This window comes from Oncorhynchus mykiss, chromosome 13, assembly GCF_057628025.1.
Source record: "Oncorhynchus mykiss isolate SJ-2025 chromosome 13, ASM5762802v1, whole genome shotgun sequence".
Taxonomy (NCBI): Eukaryota; Metazoa; Chordata; class Actinopteri; order Salmoniformes; family Salmonidae; genus Oncorhynchus; species Oncorhynchus mykiss.
Genome location: NC_143034.1, coordinates 41,966,002 through 41,981,956, shown reverse-complemented (window position 1 = coordinate 41,981,956; position 15,955 = coordinate 41,966,002). Strand labels below are relative to the sequence as shown.

General features: G+C 44.5%; 2 protein-coding genes across 2 annotated transcripts in view; both read left to right on the top strand.

The window, feature by feature from the left end:
* LOC110486143 (MAGUK p55 subfamily member 2) overlaps nt 1-7,102 on the top strand; it is a 36,430-nt gene extending 29,328 nt beyond the window's left edge. Inside the window, 9 exon segments of the mRNA XM_090196233.1 lie at nt 73-300; nt 659; nt 1,406-1,536; nt 1,714-1,819; nt 4,535-4,606; nt 4,816-4,977; nt 5,228-5,430; nt 5,561-5,701; nt 6,810-7,102. Coding sequence (XP_090052359.1) covers nt 73-300; nt 659; nt 1,406-1,536; nt 1,714-1,819; nt 4,535-4,606; nt 4,816-4,977; nt 5,228-5,430; nt 5,561-5,701; nt 6,810-6,986 — 1,221 coding nt within the window. The 3' untranslated portion in view covers nt 6,987-7,102.
* A 2,160-nt stretch (nt 7,103-9,262) lies between these two features.
* LOC110485151 (all-trans-retinol 13,14-reductase) lies at nt 9,263-15,926 on the top strand. Its single transcript, XM_021556218.3, has 11 exons — nt 9,263-9,709; nt 10,417-10,599; nt 10,981-11,222; nt 11,364-11,559; nt 11,836-12,033; nt 12,203-12,322; nt 12,463-12,601; nt 13,186-13,295; nt 13,663-13,829; nt 14,136-14,295; nt 14,549-15,926. Exons 1-11 carry the CDS (start codon nt 9,544-9,546, stop codon nt 14,695-14,697), a joined length of 1,830 nt encoding a protein of 609 aa, XP_021411893.3. The 5' UTR covers nt 9,263-9,543; the 3' UTR covers nt 14,698-15,926.
* The last annotated feature ends 29 nt before the right edge of the window (nt 15,927-15,955 follow it).

The following is a 15,955-nucleotide window of genomic DNA, read 5'->3' as shown; positions in this document are numbered from 1 at the left end:
AGAGTTTGTGCCAAAGCAGCAACATCCCACTCCACACATCCCCATTGGTTTATATGTTTTGAACCTGTTCAGGGCGTGACTTTCCGTGTGGAGGCGGGGGAGCTGGTGATTGCCAGGATCCTCCACGGAGGGATGATCGACCAGCAGGGCCTCCTCCACGCGGGTGACATCATCAAGGAGGTGAACGGGAAGGAGGTGGGTGAGGACCCGAGGGTGCTGCAGGAGATGCTGCAAGATGCCAGTGGCAGCGTGGTGCTCAAGATCCTCCCCAGCTATCAGGAGGGCCACGCGCCAGGACAGGTACGAGCAATAAAGTACCAAGGCCCCAGACAAAGTACGAGTTAATAACAAACGATAACACATTTTGGAGGGGATAGTCCCATCTGTAGATGCTCAACAGACAACCAGTAACATTTCAACTAACTATCTACTAACCATAACGTAAACCCTTGTCCTAACCCTAACTTAACCCTTACCTTAACCTTAAGCCTTACCCTAACCTTAAAGCCTTACCCTAACCCTTATTCTAAACCTAACCCTAACCGTAACCTGAGTTGCTTATCAACAGATCGTTTTTTGATTGTAGAGAATCTACAGATGGACAATCCAGACTATCAAAATGAAGTGTGACCTAACAAACTGCTAGTGGACAGGTAAGGGTTAACATACACAACACTTACTGTAACAGCATGCTACCAGCTCAACAGACAGGTTTAACAAGAGCCCCATGCCTCCAGACAGACGAGCCATAAGCCCCACAGACAGGTCCCCGCTATTGTACCCAAATACTCATCTAGTGCCCTGTGGTAGGTAAATGCACTGATCTTCAATCTACTACACAGTTTGCACATCATTCACTGGCTCTAAGAATATATACTTTGAGGGGTGGATTATGACAGTGTCACATTGCCTGCTAGTGTTCACCCCCTCTGGTTGTCATGGATACCACCAGGCAGAGGGGGCTGAGTAATCCCTTTATGTCATTTTGGGGGGATTTCTTCCCTTTTATCTTCTCTCTTCTCTGTGGCTGGTGGTCTATAACTGCGACCTGGCCAAGATAAAGCAAAGCAGTGCGACACAGACAACAACACAGAGTTACACATGGATTAAACAAACATACAGTCAATAACACAATAGGAAAGGTCTATACAGTGTGTGCAAATGAGGAAGGATAACGGAGGTAAGGCAATGCATAGGTCATAGTGGCGAAATAATTACAACATAGCAATTAAACACTGGAGTGATAGATGTGCAGATGTATTTAAGTTTAAATGTAGACTTTGCAAGTTGGAAATGTGCACGACTCAAGCTTCTCCTTTTTGAATTTGGCACGAAATGTTCAACACTATCCAACAGTAACAGACTCGTAACCATCTGGATGTGTCGGCTTCCTGTTCCCCACAAGTGTTTGTCAAGTGTCACTATGACTATGACCCGGCCAATGACAACCTGATCCCGTGTAAAGAGGCGGGGCTTAAGTTCTACACCGGTGACATCCTGCAGATCGTCAATCAGGATGACCTCAACTGGTGGCAGGTGGGTGCATAGGGATTATTTTGCCATGTACTGTACTGTATGTAACACATTGTTTTGTGCATTGCTTCAGCTGTCAATACTATCACCTCTATATTTGGCTACTCGTTCCTATCGGTAAACGTGTGTGTGCTGGTGGGTCTAAGTATTGATGAGAGGTTCATCCTGTGGGTCTGTCAGGCTCGTCGTTGTGTGGAGGGAGGCAGTGCTGGGCTGATCCCCAGTCAGCTGCTGGAGGAGAAGAGAAAAGCCTTTGTCAAGAGAGACGTGGAGCTAGCCCCCCCAGGTAGGACCAGTGCAATGTCACAGTATAGCAGACATCTTAAATCAGTTTTATTTCATTTGTTTCATTTTTCAGAAGGCTATGTATTCGGGCGGGAGGTAGCCTAGTTGTTAGAGTGTTGGGCAAGTAACCGAAAGGTTGCTGGATCACATCCCCGAGCTGACAGGGTCAAAATATGTCGTTCTGCACCTGAACAAGGCAGTTAACCCACTGTTCCACGGTAGGCCGTCATTGTAAATAAGAATTAGTTCTTAATTGCCTAGTTAAATAAAAGTGAATTTAAAAAATAATTGGATAACTGCACAAACATGTTGGGTACAACCAAAGCGTGTCTAGAGTGCATAGAAGGAGATAACCATCACTCAAAGGTCAAATGGAATTTTACTGCGGTCATGACTCATAGCTGGTGGTGTGGCAGTCATACAGTCACCCAACAGCCCTACCAGTGGAGCCCACCTTATTAACTCTTCATAACTCTTATGAACTCAGTCTGTCTGTCTGTCTGTCTGTCTGTCTGTCTGTCTGTCTGTCTGTCTGTCTCACTCATCACTAATGAACAGACAGCATTTAATATGAGCCACATCGTCAGATCCTAGATGTGTAGCTTATGTAGAGGGGAATGATGGGTGAGGTACAGAATACAGAGACCCGAGTGGGTCCAGATCCAGAATTGTAAATAATGTCACGGGTCTGGGTCGGATCTGATATGATATGATTGTCAGGGGTCTTTGGGTATGTTTCATTTGAACTGACTTGTCTGAAAGGACCCGTACATACCCGAAAGGCGACTGCTGCAGTAGAGAGAGATAAATTGTATAATTTATGCTGCCACTCTTTTCACGATAGTATCACTTGTAGCTTGTTGTTGGCCAATCGTAAGTCATCAAAGCGTCATAGAGCCTCCGTGGCAAAAGTTATGAGATATCTAATCAATGGAAGATGGAACAACCATGAGTCAACGGTTAGGCTGGTACTTAATATTCTGAATGGAGTTGTTGTTATTTGTAGTTGTAGGACGAGAAACCTCAATCACTGCAGCCTCAATTAGCCTTCCTATCTATCTAGCTAGCTTAACTAGCTTCTCCCGTTTTGATGCAGTCAAGACTGGTACTACGTAATTGTATTAGATGATAATTAACCTAGCTATTGCAGCTATTAGCTTGCTATAGCACAAGTCGGCTTTGTTGGTTAATATCTCTCGTCTCTTCCTCCCTCCACCCTTAACACACTCCCTCCCACACCTGCTAGAGCGACACCTCTCCCTCCTCTCCCTCTTTGCGTGATCAGCTCCGGGTTAATAAAGTAGATTCAAAACTTCACTTTTCTGCTGTTTCCCTTACTCGGATCGAGTCAGCAACCAGGTCTATACTGAATGGGTCTAGTTGTCCTCGGGTCCGTTCAGAACGGGTCTCTTTATTTAACTTCTTGTGACTCTCAAACCCGGGTCCGGGAGCGTAATCATCGCCTGACACTAATTAGCATAACGCAACGGACATAAATCTTCCTAGAAAATCTTCCTATTCATGAAAATCACAAGTGAAATATATTGGAACACAGCTTAGCATTTTGTTAATCACCCTGTCATCTCAGATTTTCAAAATATGCTTTACAGCCAAAGCTAGACAAGCATTTGTGTAAGTTTATCATAGACTAGCATAGCATTATGCCTTGCTAGCAGCAGTCAACCTTGTCACGAAAATCAGAAAAGCAATCAAATTAAATTGTTTACCTTTGATGAACTTCGGATGTTTTCACTCACGAGACTCCCAGGTAGATAGCCAAAGCTAATTTTTTCCCAAAATATTATTTTTGTAGGCGAAATAGCTCCGTTTGTTCTTCACGTTTGGCTGAGAAATCGCCCTGAAATTGCAGTCACGAAAACGGCGAAAAATATTCCAAATTAGGTCCATAATATCGATAGAAACATGGCAAACGTTGTTTAGAATCAATCCTCAAGGTGTTTTTCTAATATCTATTCGATAATATATCCGTCGGGACAATTCGTTTTTCAGTAGGACCGATTGGAGTAATGGCTACCTCTGTATTTTACGCGAGAATCTCTCTCGGAGCCACCATGTGACCACTTACGCAATGTAGCCGCCTACGGCTATTCTTCAACATAAATGCGTAAAACTACGTCACAATGCTGTAGACACCTTGGGGAATACGTAGAAAGCGTAAGCTCGTTGATGGCACATTCACAGCTCAATAGGGACTCATTGGAACGCAGAGCTTTCAAAACCTGGGGCACTTCCGGATTGGATTTTTCTCAGGCTTTCGCCTGCAACATCAGTTCTGTTATACTCACAGACAATATCTTTACAGTTTTGGAAACGTTAGAGTGTTTTCTATCCGAAGCTGTCAATTATATGCATATTCTAGCATCTTGTCCTGACAAAATATCCCGTTTAAAACGGGAACGTTCTTTTTCCAAAAATGAAAATACTGCCCCCTAGTAACAAATATTTATGCATATTGGTTCCGGGTGGGAAAGCCCCAGGTCCATTTCGGAATGTTTCCATCTTTTTGTACCCATGATCTCTACTTGGCATTGTTATATACTGCCCCCTAGTGTAAAAATCAAATTAATGATCAATAAGAAAACCATGTGAATACCTGTGGATGCATGTGGATAGATGGAGTTTGTATGGGATCATGTTTGTGTGGGATTATTTTTGTATGGGATCATCGTTGTTTACATGTGTGTTATTGTGACAGGAAACCTTTGTACTGGAGTGGCGGGAAAGAACAAGAAGAAAAAGATGATGTATCTAACCACTAAGAATGCAGGTGGGAATTCTATGAATACTGAGAATGCTATAAATTTGTCACTGTATTTCTCTGGCTTTATCTGTCATTGTTTTTATTCACCCTCTCTCTCACTCTCTCTCTCTCTCTCTCTCTCTCTCTCTCTCTCTCTCTCTCTCTCTCTCTCTCTCTCTCTCTCTCTCTCTCTCTGTCTCTCTCTCTCTTTCTCTCTCTATTTCTCTATCTCTTAGAGTTTGACAGGCATGAGTTACTGATCTATGAGGATGTTGCCAAGGTGCCTCCGTTCCGCAGGAAGACGTTGGTTCTGATTGGTGCTTTGGGAGTGGGCCGACGCAGCCTGAAGAACAAACTGCTGCTGTCTGACCCACAGCACTACGGCACCACCATCCCCCGTGAGTGTTGCTAACGCTAACTTTCCAACTAATTAACAACAACAACAAAAATGCTAACATGCTAAAGCTAGCTGTTGATGTAGAGTTCTGACAATCCAAGAATGTTCTTTGGATTTTTGGATTGAATCCATTGTGTTAGGACACCTTCATACAGTAACTAGTGATTGTTGAAATAGTTTCCAGCAAGTCGCTCTGGATAAGATTGTCTGCTAAATAACTAAAATGTAGATGATATTCTTGTCTCCTCCAGACACCTCCAGAAAGCCAAAGTTAGGGGAGCGGGATGGCCAGATGTATGCCTTCACCTCGCGGAGCAAGATGGAGGCAGACATCAAGAACGGTCGCTACCTGGAGCATGGCGAGTACGACGGCAATCTCTACGGCACCAAGATGGACTCCATCCATGAGGTGGTGGAGGCCGGTCGCATCTGTGTACTGGATGCCAATCCTCAGGTAGGAGCGATTGGCCACATTGTGACCTCTCACACCCCAATCTGGAGCCCTATATGGGTGAATTCAGGGTTCTAACCGTTATAGACATTGGTACCTCTTACAGACATGGTTTTCCTTGCACTACTTCCAGGCCTTGAAGGTACTGTGGACGTCTGAGTTCCTGCCTTACGTGGTGTTCATCGAGGCCCCTGATTTTGAGGTCCTCCAGGCCATGAACCAGTCGGCCATCGAGACTGGAGTCGTCACCAAGCAGCTGACGATGCGCACTAGGGTGAAGCCAAACAGAGGATAATGACTGAATGGATAATGACTGACAGCTACTGACTATGTCTTTCATTCAGGAAGACCAACATGCCTCACTTTGTTTAGCCATTATACACTGAGTATACAGAACATTAAGGACACCTGCTCTTTCCATGACATAGTCTGACCAGGTGAAAGCTATGATCCCTTATTGACGTCACCTGTTAAATCCACATCAATCAGTGTAGATGAAGGGGCACAGTTAAAGACACAGTTAAAGAACAGTTAAAGAAGGATTTTTAAGCCTTGGAACAATTGAGACATAGATTGTGTATGTGTGCCATTCAGAGGGTGAATGGGAAAGACAAAACATTTAAGTGCCTTTGAACGGGGCATGGTAGTAGGTGCCAGGCACATTGATTTGTGTCAAGAACTGCAATGCTGCTGGGTTTTTCACGCTGTCTCCCGTGTGTATCAAGAATGGCCCACCAACTAAAGGACATCCATCCAAATTCACACAACTGATTTTTTTGTTGTCAAAAATGAGTGAGCCACATTTAATAGATCTTCAGATGGTTCTTTATACTGTACATCTGTGAAGTTAGATTTTTGAAAAAGTACAAGTGGGAAAAAAAGTCAAAACTAGAAAGTTCGAACTGTATGAACCCATTTGAACTTGGAGCTATCCAATCACAAGCCTGAACAAATGCAGACGGACGAATCAGGACGTGTCTTTGCCGACAACACTGTCAGAAATGTCAGAAGTAAACGATGTCACATCGTTGTTCAGTGACGACAGTCATTCGTCTGATGATCATAATACGTTTCTTGATGCAGGATGTATTCTGACTTTATCTGGGTACAATAGTGTTATTCTATCATTTATATATTCAAATAGCAACAGTGAACATGACTAGTTCAGGTAGAACTATGCTTTGCACCGCTAGAACGTTATAGACCCAAGGCCACAACTTGCTGTAAAGCTGAAACGCCCAAACGTTGCTCAATAGCTACATGTCTGAACCGCCAGGTTCGTAGCTATTGGCGCCTCATAAACATAACTAATTAGCTTGTGCGGGGCCTCTTCCCTTCCTGTTACTCTAAGTTCTATCAACCTCCGTCTTTGTTCTCTGTAGGACTCAGAGCTAAAGAGAACAGTGGACGAGAGCCCCCGTATCCAGACGGCCTACGGACACTACTTTGACCTCACCATCATCAACGACAACCTGGACGAGAGCTACAGGAACCTGAAGGCAGCTCTGGAGAAGGTCTCTGCTACCCAGCAGTGGGTCCCAGTCACTTGGGTCTTCTAGTGAGAGACAGAAGGACAAGAGGCTGGTGTTGAACACTTGTTCTCTCATTCGTCAACACAAGACATCCGAGGATACTGTCTGGCTCATCATCACAGTGACCTCTGGACCTCTGACCTTTGGACCCCATACATAAGACTGAACTGACAGCATTCTTTTTGCTGTGTACATATTGCTTTTGGAAATTTGTCGACAAAACGTCAAGGATTTTCTTGTTTGGACATTATGTGATTCTGGTGTGTGTGTGTGCATGTGTGTGTGTCTGTGTGTGCGTGCATTCGTGTGGTTGCAGAGTGTCTTAACCATAATCATGTTCGCTACATTGATTCTTTAGGTCAGCAGTAGTTTGTCTATGTTTACATGAATCATTAAATGGACATTCAGAATTCACACACACACACACACACACACACACACACACACACACACACACACACACACACACACACACACACACACACACACACACACACACACACACACACACTCAAAGGGAGCCAGCTGTCTTATTCCCCAAATTCTATTTTTATTACCAAATTCTATTTTTTGTACGGCGAGTTCAAGTTGAAACCCTTTTTGACACCTACTGTTGAGTATTTCTTTTTTCTATCATTTCAAAAACGCAAGACGCTGAGGTGTGAACATAAAACATTCAAATAATTTGAAGAGAGCATGTAGATACACAGAGAGATGTGCATGACAGATAGACTGTAAGTACCACCTTTATTTATGTGACCACACGGGCACTTTTTATATTTGTTTTTGATGTGTCAAAAGCCTTCTTTCTATTTTATAAAAATAAAAAAATACTATTTCCACCCAGGTCTGCTGTACAGTACAGTACACACCAATTTGACAAAAAACATCTCCAGATTTTTACACGATGGGTTGCTTGATGTTGGTTACAAAGAAGGCCTTCTGGAGCCATTCATCAGGCCTTCTGGGTAACCAACAGCAAGGAACCCATCAAGTAAAACTCTGGAGCCGTTTTACTTGTTCAACTGGGCAGACCTCTTTATTACACTTTCGCAACAGAGGACCTTGTGATGCAGTAGTACAGGATGCGTGGTCTATTGGGTCAGTTGAAATTGATGCACCCCAGGCTTTGGGAAATTTGGTGATAATTCGTTTGGGAAAGAGAAAGCTAAAGGCACTAGACACGAAACAGAAGAAAACAGACTGAGGATGTACTACTTCTCCAATAGGATACGCTTGTTTTTTTGTTTTCTGTTGCGAAACATTTAGCTATAATGTGCCCTAATAAATATGACCCTGGAAACTCCAGAGGAATGACACACGACACACAACAATGACAAGTTTGTGTACTCCCGATGAGTGTAAGGTCATGGGCTCTTATTTTTAGTATGGTTTCTACATTCCATGATGCTCACATGTATCCATGGCATTTTCAAACACCAAGAATATGAGTTTGGAGATTTCAATTAGATGAATTCATGATTGAACAATTTCAAGATGCCTCTGTATTTGACTGTGTATCAGTCACAGTTTCTAGATGTACTGTAAATGACAGACTGTGAATGTAGATAGACAATAGACTAGAGGCAAACGCTAACTACAGTAACAGTGTATTGTTTAAAGGAAAATGAACTATGCATTTGATGATGCGCACAATTAAATGCTTAAAATCAATGAGACCAAATTGCCGTCTGATTCTGTGGAAGGATCAATTTTTTTATTTAACCTTTATTTAACTAGGCATGTTAGTTAATATCAAATTCTTATTTACAATGACGGTCTAGGAACAGAACCGCCTTGTTCGGGGGCAGAACAGCAGATGTTTGTTTTAACCTTGTCACCTCGGGGGATTCCATCTAGCAACCTTTCGGTTACTGGCCCAACGTTCTAACCACTAGACTACCTGCCACCCCATAGCATCCCATTAAAGCTACATTTATTAGGGGGTTTAAGAAACAGCAGAAACTCTCCCACTTTTTAGGCCCACGTGCCAGGGTTTTCCAGTGTTAAGAACACGTGTGGTAGCCCAAGCACATGATAACGTACTATTGGTAGGCCTATCAGGAGGATATGCATTCCACGCCATAATGACCTCATCTGACACCATTTTCCACTGTCACTAAAAAGAATGGATTGTTCCAACTGATATTCAATGAAACTAGCATCAAATATTAGATTATCAATGCCTCGTCAGATAATACTGATGGAAACAGTTCCCCTGTGTTTCTAAGAGCCCTGCCCATTGTCACTCCTCATCCCCAAAGGCCAAAGCACAAATGGTGGGTGATTTAGATGATTTAATCATCTGTGTTATATATATCATTCTCTTCTTTCTTTCCATCCCTCAGTTCCCCCAACTGCTTCAACCTTCAGTCTCTTCCGCAACAGACAGGGAATCTCTTTGCCTTTGTAGGTCTAAGGTGGCCAGGTGTCTTAAGGATATTTCCAGCTCAGGACATTCAGCCATCTACCAACCAACAAGCACAATACTTAAAAACAGTTCCAACAAGCGTAGGTGTTTCCTTCAGGACGTGACAGAGACCCGTGCTTCCTGTGCCTCTAACCTCCTGCCGAACTGTCCAGGATGTGGCCAGTGCTGTTTGGTGTATTCACTGCTTTGGCGGTGGCCTGGGTGACCGTCTACATTCTAAATTATTCCAAGAGAAAGAGGGTCTTTTCCCAGGAGTGCCTGCGACCACCGGGGCCATTGGTGACCGACAAGAAGCAGAGAGATGATGTGCTGAAGAAAGGTGAGTTGTCAATGGTTACAGGACTCAATGTTGTTGATGATGCTAGGTTTGCTGACATTTTGACTAAGTAAGATGGGGGAATTAGTTAGCTGTGTTTTTGAACTGCTGTTGAAAATGACGCCGTGCTATGAATAGAAGAGACAGGAATATATCCATCTCTGGATTGGGTTACTGTATACATATAATGTCAAATGTGATCTGTTACTGTTGTGTTGATGTCTGACAAGGCCATATCTAATATAATGTAGGCATCAACATTATGTGCTTAAACAATTAATGGTTATTTGACAGCAATACCCTAAATTGACAAGGGTTACAAATATGACCTAAGCATTTGAATGAAATATTAAAACAACGGGTGTGAGGCATGTGCATGGTGTGACAAACGTAGCAGCTCCTGGAAATATTACATTTGAGTTCACCATTCCTTAAAAAACATTTTTATGTGTGTGAGTGGATGAGGAAAAAGGAAAAAGTGCATCCACGTTGCCTGACGCTTCCGCCGGTCTTCCCAATTAGATGGTCGACTCCCCGGGGATTGTCTGTCTAAATCACACTGATGTTATTCTGAGTGATTGTTTTTTTAGAATCGACTTCAACGCCAACATGTGAAAATGAACCGAGCAACTTTTACGAATAGGATATCCTCTTTTCTGCCTATATCTATGATGATATTAACCCCCCCCCCCCCCTATCACCATTTCCAGGTTTCAGAGTGGACCGTGTCCCGGAGAACCTTGACGCTATAGTGATTGGCAGCGGTATCGGGGGGCTGACAGCAGCAGCGGTTCTAGCCAAAGCAGGGAAGAGGGTTGTGGTTCTAGAGCAGCATGACCAGGCTGGGGGGTGCACTCACACCTTTGAGAACCAGGGCTTTGAGTTTGACGTAGGTAAGAGCCACTGTGACAGAACCGCCCATGGACCACACTCAATGAGGCATTAAAGTGCATATAACTCAAGTTGTTCGGGCTAGTAAGGTTATTCGTGTTTGTTAATCTCGGTGAAAAAGCAGAACTTGTTTCATTGAGAATTTACAAAGCGAAAAGTAGTCTCTGGTGAGTGGTGACAGACGGCCAGAGGCCAGTGCTCCACGCAAGAGTTGGTTCAGGGCTGCAGAGATTAATAAGCAAAATGAAATGGCGAGTGGTGTTTGATGAACTCAATCTAGGCACAGTCATAAGGGAGGATCATTGGGCAGGATAAGCTTCTAATACATGCACAAATGATCCAGCAAATATTCTCTCACCACCTCTACCCCCTCCCTCTGTCAGGGATCCACTACCTGGGCCAGCTCCATGAGAACAGCATGTTTCGTGTGGCCCTGGACCAGATCAGTGAGGGCCAGATCCAGTTCAACAGGTTGGAGCAGCACTTTGACACACTGATCCTAGGTCAGGGTGAAGACCGCAGGGACTACCACATCCTCTCTGGGAAGACGGAGATGGCAGAGAGCCTGAAGAGGCAGTTTCCTGATGACGTGGAGGCCTTGAATGAATATTTCAAGTATATGAAGGTACTGTGTGTGTGTGTGCATGTGCGTGTGCGTGTGTGTGTGTGTGTGCGCGCGTGTGTGTGCGTGCGTGTGCATGCATGTGTGTGTGTTTGCGTGTGTGTGTGTGATCATAACCCCTCTCATGTCACCCCCATGCTGCAGAAGGCAGCTCGTCGTATCAATCTCCTGGCCGGCCTCAAGATGATGCCCATGTGGCTGGTAGACTTCCTGGCTCGGACCGGCCTATTAGAGCGCATCTCCTCAGTGTTCCGCATGGCCATCACCAAACACACAGAGAAGATGGCCACTCTGACCAAGAACAAAGACCTGCACGCCCTCTCCGCATACCTCTTCTATGGTCAGTCCCTGTACACATCCACTCCCAGGGTGAATTCCAATACTTTTTCAATGGACAACTATTTTCCGAACTGAACTGACACACTCTTGCTAGTTTACAACATAGTCCTAGAACACACAATTGAGTGCTCTTCTGTCCTTCTTGGATGTAGAGCATGTGGTTACATTTCTCTCTCTCTCTGCATGTTCTGTAATGTAGTGGTTTGGGGGTCCCTGGGGGAAAAAGGTTGGCAACCCCTGCTCTAATGTGAAATGTAACTGTTTCCCCTGCTGGTAGGTGTTCCCCCTAAGGAATCCAGTTTCCTAATGAATACTCTACTGCTGCAGCACTATAAGAGGGGAGCCTACTACCCCATTGGAGGGGCCAGTGAGATCGCCTTCCACATCATCCCAGTCATCCGGAAGGCAGGTGGCGCTGTGCTGGTCAGAGCCCCTGTACAGACGGTCCTTCTGAATGAGGAGGGCTCAGCGTATGGTCAGTATCTAGTTCCGGGGGGAAAGCACTAAATCAATGACTCATTGTACTATTAGATATGCTTACTGTTGACCGTCTTCCATGGGAATCTTTGGCGTTACATTAGACTCGTTGCAAAGTGAGTTGTTGGTCTATGTCCACTGACCTCTGGTTGACCCCTGGTTGTCAGGTGTGACGGTGAGGAAAGGTCAGGAGGAGGTGGAGGTGTTGGCTCCAGTGGTCATCTCCAACGCTGGCATCTTCAACACCTTTGAGAAGTTCCTGCCCCCAGAGATACAGGCCAAGCCGGGTGAGTGGGGGCGGTCATGAATTGTATTGAACTCTAGCCATGCTGAACTTTAAACTGAAACAGGTTGAAACATGAGGAAACGTGATGAGTAGACAGTGTTGGACTGATTTGGACTAATCAGATTTGTTCTATGTTCCCAGACGTCCAGGCCCTGCTGGGGAGGATGCAGCATGGAATGGGCAACTTCCTGGTGTTTGTGGGTCTGGACGGCACGAAGGAGGAGCTGGGCATCACCTCTATGAACTACTGGATGTACAAAGAAAACGACCTGGACACACTGTTAGTACAGTAGCGGGTCTCTTGAATTGTATTCTCTTTGATTCTGTCACTCGCTCGTTCATTTGGTCTTTGTTCGTTCTGGAGCGAAATATAGTACGACATTTGTGTTCTATTGTGTTCTATTTCATTCAGGGATGTGCAACTCCAGTCATTGGGGGGCCTGATTGGTGTCACACTTTTGCCCCAGCCAGCCCCAGCTAAAACGCCTGACTCCAGTAATCAGCTAATCACGATCTTCAGTGTAGAATGCAACTTGTTTCATGAGCTGTGTTTGCTAGGGATGGGGGAAAGGTGTGACACCCGTAGCCGTGGGAAGTAGGGGTGCTGAGGGTGCTGCAGCATCCCCTGACAAATCAGAATTAAATCATATAATACACAGATAAATGAAATCAAAATGTTTCCACGCCAAATGAGTGCTCTAGGCCTTAATTACTTACTCCGGTATGTGCCGAGAAAATTAAATGAAATGAACTGCACTTTGTGAAATCCCTTGCACTTTGAGGGCCTAACCACAGTATTACTTGCCTTCACTTTTAAATCACATGTAGACTTATTTCAGCGTACGTGTCGTGTTTTGATTGTAGGATGGAGCGCTACAGCTCTCTGAGCCGAGAGGAGGTGGTGGGGAACATCCCCATGATGTTCATTCATTCCCCCTCTGCCAAAGACCCCACCTCCGGTACCCGCCATCCAGGTAGCAGCCTCAACAACACACACCCGCACCAATGATAAATCAATCCAATTTCATTTGTCACATGCTTCGTAAAAACAACAGCTGTAGACCAACCGTGAAACCCTTCCTATATGGAATATAACGCCGTATTTGAAATTCATAGAGCACCTATCACACCAACAGAAACACCGAAAAGACAGAGTAAAGTGTAAATATATCGAATGAAACATTTGAGATGAGCAGTGATGAACGGTACTTCAGTGCTGCTGAAGGTCGATTTTCACAACCCCCCCCAAAAAAAGGAAATAGATTCACGTATTAACTATGAGAAAGAGTTTTTATAGCTCAAATGATTGTGTTCTAAGACTCTCTCTCCACCTCCCAACAGGGAAGTCCTGTATGACTCTGTTGACCATGGCCAAGTTTGAGTGGTTTGAGGACTGGAAAGATACCAAGATAAACAAGAGAGGGCCCGATTACGAAGACCTGAAGATGAGCATGGCCAAGGAGCTCCTAGACTGGGCACTGGTTGTCTTCCCTCAGCTTAGGGATAAGGTACTTTGAAAATATCGCGTAATTTGAGCAAAATACACGGTCATGTTCAATTTACTGATGTATACAGTAGAGTAGAGTTTCTTTGACAATCCAAAGAGGCATTATAATTCGTTATCACACCCATTGTGCTTGGAATCAAGTCTTCTTTGAGGCAATAATGTCATCCAATTGTAATGTCTCATACCTGCTGGCTGTCTCTGTACCTACCAGCACAAGGTGTTGAAAATACGTATTTTTGGTTGAAAGATGTTGAAAAACCGTCTTTCAACCGAGTTTTCTCACTGGGTACCTTGTGTCTCGCTATAGGTGGTGTATATGGAGGCTTCCACTCCCCTGACCAACATGCACTACTTGGGCGCCCCACGTGGGGAGATGTATGGGGCTGAACACAACTTGGACCGCTTCAGCCCGGAGACGGTGGCCAGAACCCGGCCCCCCACCCCGGTCAAGGGACTCTACCTCACCGGTGAGAAAGAAATGGGTCACTGTGGTAGTATTTGAGTTGTTTTTGAGTACATTGGTCACAAAGGCACAAGGTGATGCTTGACGGTGGCAGTTCTATGAGTTACTCAGCAGCGTAACATGCAAGAACTGAAAGTCATTTTAAGGTGCTACCATAGATAATACTATTTCTGATCTATTCTAGACACATTGTTCAAACCTACTGTTAGTAGTTTTCATATCAGCAAACCCTTTGTTTGTCTTGTTCTGAACCCCAGGCCAGGACGTGTTCTGTAACGGGATGGCCGGTGCTCTGCACGGAGGAATCCTGTGTGCTTCGACAGTTCTGGACCGTATTCTCTACATGGACCTCCTAGCGCTGAAGAAACAGCTCAAAAAGCAGGCTCGTGAAAAAAAAGGCTTGTAACAAGGCCTGAGAAACCATTTGGACACAGCACTGACCACAGTCAAAATCATTACATAAACCAATACCGTGTAGGCTACTGCATACAGTATGTCACATTTCTTCACCCTATCTATCACCCTATCTATCACCCTGTCTATCACCCTGTCTATGACCCTATCTATGACCCTGTCTATCACCCTGTCTATCACCCTGTCTATCACCCTGTCTATCACCCTATCTATGACCCTGTCTATGACCCTGCCTATCACCCTGTCTATGACCCTGTCTATGACCCTGTCTATCACCTTGTCTATCACCTTGTCTATCGCCCTATCTATGACCCTGTCTATGACCCTGCCTATCACCCTGTCTATGACCCTGTCTATGACCCTGTCTATGACCCTGTCTATCACCTTGTCTATCGCCCTATCTATGACCCTGTCTATCACCCTGTCTATCACCCTGTCTATCACCCTGTCTATGACCCTGTCTATCACCCTTTCTATCACCCTGTCTATGACCCTGTCTATGACCCTGTCTATGACCCTGTCTATCAGTTTCATGTAAAAGTACCATGTTGTCTTTATTGAATGAAAATACGGTGTCTTTCTTTCTTACCTGTTATGGTTACACGTTGCCATCTCTTTAGCTTTGTTTAATGATGTTCGGAAAAAAAGTGACATCACTGGATTCCTCACAGTCGTAAATGATTGCTACTCTTTAGTCAGATCGCAGGCAGAAACATGGGTGTGTTTTATGTTTCGTTTCCATTGAAGTGCTTCTGTGGGATAGACACAACTCATTAAGGTGCACTTTGCACCCCCCCCCCCCCCCCCCCCCCCGCGGGTAGTTTCAACCAGATTATGTTCGAATAATACTTGTTACAATCCATTGTAACCAAGTAATGCTGTTACTGTAGTACCTATCACTGTTACACTGTGCTTACACTGCTGTACGTTTTGCACCTAGTACTGTAGACAGACACCAGGTAGGTTTCAGCTTGTCCTGTTCTATCGACTCAAATGGCAGATAGGAGAAAATAAGTCACTCTCACTGCACCTCACGTCTCAGTACAAACACTATGCTGGGAACTGGACATTGAACTCCCATGCCATTAAAATCACTTAAACATTCACGACAAGTGTTACTGTGCCTTCGGAAAGTATTCAGACCCCTTGACTTTTTCCACATTTTGTTACGTTACAGCCTTATTCTAACATGGATGAAATAAAAAATAATGTCCTCATCAATCTACACACAATACTCCATGATGACAAAA

Bases quoted from the DNA above. Each gene is read 5' to 3' on its own strand.
- LOC110485151 (XM_021556218.3), top strand. From the start codon at position 9,544: ATGTGGCCAGTGCTGTTTGGTGTATTCACTGCTTTGGCGGTGGCCTGG. The intron at 9,710-10,416 runs GTGAGTTGTCAA...CACCATTTCCAG, and splicing joins AGATGATGTGCTGAAGAAAG to GTTTCAGAGTGGACCGTGTC. The intron at 13,296-13,662 runs GTAGCAGCCTCA...ACCTCCCAACAG, and splicing joins CTCCGGTACCCGCCATCCAG to GGAAGTCCTGTATGACTCTG.